General features: G+C 40.9%; 1 protein-coding gene across 1 annotated transcript in view; it reads right to left on the bottom strand.

Moving 5' to 3' along the window:
• Positions 1-1178, bottom strand: part of LOC119578605 — a 2524-nt gene extending 1346 nt beyond the window's left edge. The window contains exons 1-2 of the mRNA XM_037926169.1: positions 603-1178; positions 1-69 (exon numbers count right to left, since the gene is read on the bottom strand). The exon at positions 1-69 is cut by the window's left edge and continues 1346 nt beyond it. Of these exons, the coding sequence (XP_037782097.1) occupies positions 1-69; positions 603-1178 (645 nt within the window). The remainder of the gene's footprint in view (positions 70-602) is intronic.
• Between the last annotated feature and the right edge of the window lie 3822 nt (positions 1179-5000).

Genomic DNA, 5000 nt, shown 5'->3' with positions numbered 1-5000 from the left:
GTAATAACACTCATCCGTGCACTCCCTCGTCAGTAATATCAGGATCCCGTTGACTTCTGTTCTCTCTGCCTGTGGGGGAAAAGGGTAAAATACGTATTTCAGGCTGGTTTTGATGGAAAAGCTTCGAGTGGGACTGATTACTGTGGTGTTGGTAAGCGTATGAAAATCGGTTTTGCATTCAGTGTTGCTTTCGGATTTGTTTGATGACTGGGAAACGGGCATAAAATTTGTTTCAGGGAAGGGAGCGGAAAGGTTGAAGAGAAGAGCAATGATATTTATAGGGATGACGATGTTTATTGCGACAAGTGTTATTAACGAATTATTGTTATTTTACCTATTCAGTGTTTTTCATGCTGACGGGAAAAAGTGACTGAATCGCTGTCTGATCACAACCTCTATCTTTATGCAACACGGAAGCAACATGAAAAACGATTACAGGTTGGTAATAAAACAGTTGACTGATAACAAGGTAGTATCGATAATGATACGTTGCAAAATAATATCGACAAAAAAGAAAGAAAGAAAGAAAAAAAAACAGGCAGCACAAACAACCAGAGCCTACACCAACGAACAGGTCAACTCAAGGCGAACGGGACACCCACCCTGCAGTACTTATCGTTGGGTCCGCACGCCACGAGATAATCGGGATTCACGGTGAGACCCGAGTGACGTCCGAGGCAAGGGTGGTCCCACTTGTAGTTCCGCGGCCTGAAGTCTAGCTTGCACGAGTAGCAGGTGAGGTTCCCCGGTTCCACGCGCCCCGGGGAACGGCACGGCCCTTGGTCTCGCTGGCTCAGGGCGGTGCCGTTCAGAGGAGGGCGCTGGAAGTCTCCTCGCCTTGGGTCGTAACCTGGAGCTTCGAGACCGAGGTTGTTTAGGTCTGGCGGAGGAAGGCCATTTCGGTCTGCCAGAGAGAGAGAGAAAGAGAATAAACAGATTAACGGATAGATGAATTGATACGTCGATAATATATGATGGATAAGTAAGTGTGCGTAAATAGATAAATGAATAGGATAAATGGATGGATATATAGATAAAAAATAAACGTGATAAGCGAATAAAGAAACGGGAGGACGAACAGTTAAAGGCAATAAAAAGTTAAAGCTTTTCCAATTCACAACATGGCAAGCATCTATTCTTAAAGGGATTTTGACTGAATAACTGCCAGGGTTAGTCATTTATCCGAATAACCACTCTGCAAACATTTCCATCAGAAAGGACATCATTCGAGCAACACTAATTGGTGACTGACGTCGCCGTGCTGCCAGAATCTTGCTAGCGTGCAATTGCAAGGAAAGTTAAACACTGATGAATAAACATTACGGCATTACTAGCAGTCAGAGAAACGGCAAGGGGTATTTTTGCTCTAGAAATGCATATAAACACGCGCGCTCACATATAATTTATATATAAGTTTGTGTGTGTGTGCGTGTGCGTGTGCGTGTGCGTGTGCGTGTGTGTGTGTGTGTGTGTGTGTGTGTGTGTATGTGTGTGTGTGTGTGTGTGTGTGTGTGTGTGTGTGTGTGTGTGTTGTGTGTGTGTGTGTGTGTGTGTGTGTGTGTGTGTGTGTGTGTGTGTGTGTGTGTGTGTGTGTGTGTGTTTGTGTGTCAGTGTGTGTTTGTTACTGCCAACATACATTTGTATTTAATAACAAAGCAGACAACCAAAATCTACATTAAAAAAAAATGTTATTTGGCCGACCATGTGATTTTCGAAAGATCCCAAAATCAATGTAAAAAGAATATTTTTTTCTCAAATATCCTTCGAATTCCTTCACACAAATGAAAGAAGACTGTCCCACTCAAAAAGATAAATGCTCTCAAATCACTTTTATCAAGAGACGAAAATAATCGACGTACCATAGTCTTAACACAACCAAAGAAGCGAAAATCAATCGACATTTTTTCTCACTGGAGATCGCAACGACCTTCTCACTCCGCCATGAAACATTACATAAGAGAGTCACCCTGGCCGCCCTAAGCTCAGAACCACCCCAAGGGCACTAAGCAGGAGTTAGCAGAACCCCTGAGTGGCCACCAAGGGCGCGGTCGAACAGAAGCCGAGAGTTATCGCGCCTTTACACGTAATGGCCAAGCGTCGCAACCCAGGGGACAGGACTGAGCGCCGGGACGGGAATGTATCCTCAGGGGTGGATGTCCTTGTGCGAGCGTTGTTTACTGAATGGAAAAAAGAGATAGATAAATGAAAGGGATGAATAAAGGAATAGATAAAATGTTAGAAATAAATGAATAGAAATAGATAGATATGTAGATAGATAAATAAAGATATGAATTCAACGTGGATGTTCTTGATCGAGAGATCTTTACTAAATAAAAAAAGAGATAGATAAACGAAATGAATGAATAAATGACTAATATGTAAAAAAGATAAATAAAGGAAATAAATTGATAGATAAATGAATAAATAAATGGATAAAATAAAATAAGAATAAATGAATACAGTAGACCAAGAGCTTTTTACTGAATAGAAAAAAAGATAGATAGGTTATATAAAGGGATAGATAAATTAATAGATAAAAATGAATGAAAAAAAAATAGATAAATGGATAAATAAATAAATATATGAATTCAACGTATATTCAGGGTGGATGTCTAAGAGAGAGACAGATAAATCATATAAGTGAATAAATAAGTGAATAAATAGATATAAAAATAAAGAAATAAATTAATAGATATATAAATGCAGCGTATATTCAGGGTGACCATGATCGAGAGACCTCTTTGTTAAAAAAAAAGAAAAAACTAAGTTAATCAATAACCAGGTAAATAAATAAATAAATATAAGTGAATAAAAAAACACAAAATGCAAATGGGTTTAGTGGCAGGAATGAAGAAGGTGGCAGATGAATATCCATTAATCTCGTTGTGAACGAGAACGATTATTTGATGATACAGAAAACGCTTTCGTTGTGACAGTGTTTCCAATATTACAAGTGCACTCCGTCAGAAGACACAATTATGTTCGTTACCGACGACTGTTAATTCTTATAGCAATGAAAAACTGTCTGTAGAAATTAATATGAGAAACACATTGCATTCGGGTTTCACGCAATTCTTGTATCCGCTTAACTTACTTAAGAATATATATAAAAATACATTAACTATTATTGATGTCTCAAGTAACAAATGAAAATAGCTAAATCAGAACAGAAGTGTGAATATATATACTTATACTCATCAAAAGGTATTTAGCATATAAAATTTCTTTCATTGCTGTAAATCCTCTATCCGTTTCGACAAAACTGACCATCTGAATAAAGGAGTAAGTTTAATCCGGAAAAAAATTAAGTTTTCGGCAAAAGAATTGCATGCAAGGAACACGCTGTTGAAAATGAGGACACATCTATCTTATTACAGGGAAGAGGAAAAGAGGTCATTATATCACGGCGTAGCTATTTAACCGTGAAGGAGGGCCGAAGGGGTGGGGGGGGGGTCGCTATTTTACCGCGACAGGAGCGAAGGAATTCCTCTTCCAGGGGAGGGAGGGGAGGGTGTGAGGGGGGAGGATGGGGTGGGTGGGGGGGGCAAAGTCATCATTGCGCCCCAAGTGTTCTGAGAATCACGGGGGGGGGGTAAGGGGGCTGCCACGCGCAATAAATTCAAGACTCTATTAAGTCTGGCTTTTGTATTCCCTCCGACAGCATATATCATCTGTACAGTTAGGATAATTTATAACATTAATCTCTGAAGCGGTGATGGAGGAGAGGTGGCAGGCAGAGCGAGGGGCCTGTGTGTTCCTCCTCCCTCCTCCCCAATTCAGTCACTTGTCCCTTTCTGGTCCCCTTCTGGCACGGTCGGTGCGACTTCTTGTGATTTTCTTGTCTGTGTGTTTGCCTTTATCTCTCTCTCTCTCTCTCTCTCTCTCTCTCTCTCTCTCTCTCTCTCTCTCTCTCTCTCTCTCTCTCTCTCTCTCTCTCTCTCTCTCTCTCTCTCTCTTTCTTTCCTTCTTTCTCTCTCTCTCTCTCTCTCTCTCTCTCTCTTTATCTATCTATCTATCTATCTATCCATCTATCCTTCCTTTCTCTGTTGTTGTTTTTCTGCGTTCTGCCTGTCCCTGTTCCTCCGTTCCCGTCTCTCTGTTTCTGTTTCCCTGTGTTTACCCCTGTCTTTCTGATTCTGTCTGTTCATACCTGTCAGTTCCGTGTTGCCTTATGCGCCTGTCCATGTGCCTCTGTTTCTGTCTCCCTGTTTCTGGCTTTGCCTCTGTCAGTACATGTTTTTTTTTTTTTTTTTTGTTTTTTTTTTTGCTCTTGCCTTATGTTTTGTTTCTCTCTGTTTCTGCCTGCCCATGCCAGTCCGTTTGCCATTCTGTTATGTTTCTCTGCCTGTTCTTGCATTTCTGTTTATATATATCCGTCTGTCTGTCTATTCTGTTTCTCTCTGTCTATTTGTCCCTGCCTTTCTGTTTCTCTCTCTCTCTCGTCTTCCCGTTCATGCCTTTTTTTTTATTATGTTTACGTCTTTCTGTTTCTGCCTGTCCATCTCTCTCTGTTTCTGATTCTCTCTCTCTGCCTATCCATCTTTCTTTGTTTCTGTTTCTCTCTGTCGGCAAACAGAGAGAGACGGAAACAAAGAGTTGTTTCTGTCTCTCTCTGTTTGCCCGTTCATCTCTCTCTGTGCCTGTTTCTCTCTATCTACCTATCCACCTCTCTGTTTCTATTTCCTTATGTTTACCTGTCCATCCCTCTCTATATCTGTTTATTATCATCCACGCATTTCCGTTCCCGTCTCTGTCTATCAACCAGCCCATTTTGCCCTCGTCATATTATCTATCAACAGAGCACCGAGGTCAATAAAGCCCACGTCTCAAATTGTGGAAAAAATAGGACAGGCTATTGCACGATATCCGGTTGTCTAACACCGGATTAATATCGGCAGTCAGCACAAATTACCTTTCTTCATGACTTGATTCCAGAAACCTTACACGGAACTCGGAACTCAGTACAGAGGCTACACATTGGGTATATACTACATAACTCA

This window comes from Penaeus monodon, chromosome 11 (genome assembly GCF_015228065.2).
Source record: "Penaeus monodon isolate SGIC_2016 chromosome 11, NSTDA_Pmon_1, whole genome shotgun sequence".
Classification (NCBI taxonomy): domain Eukaryota; kingdom Metazoa; phylum Arthropoda; class Malacostraca; order Decapoda; family Penaeidae; genus Penaeus; species Penaeus monodon.
The sequence above is the reverse complement of the archived record's forward strand: the minus strand, read 5'-3'. Positions and strand labels throughout refer to the sequence as shown.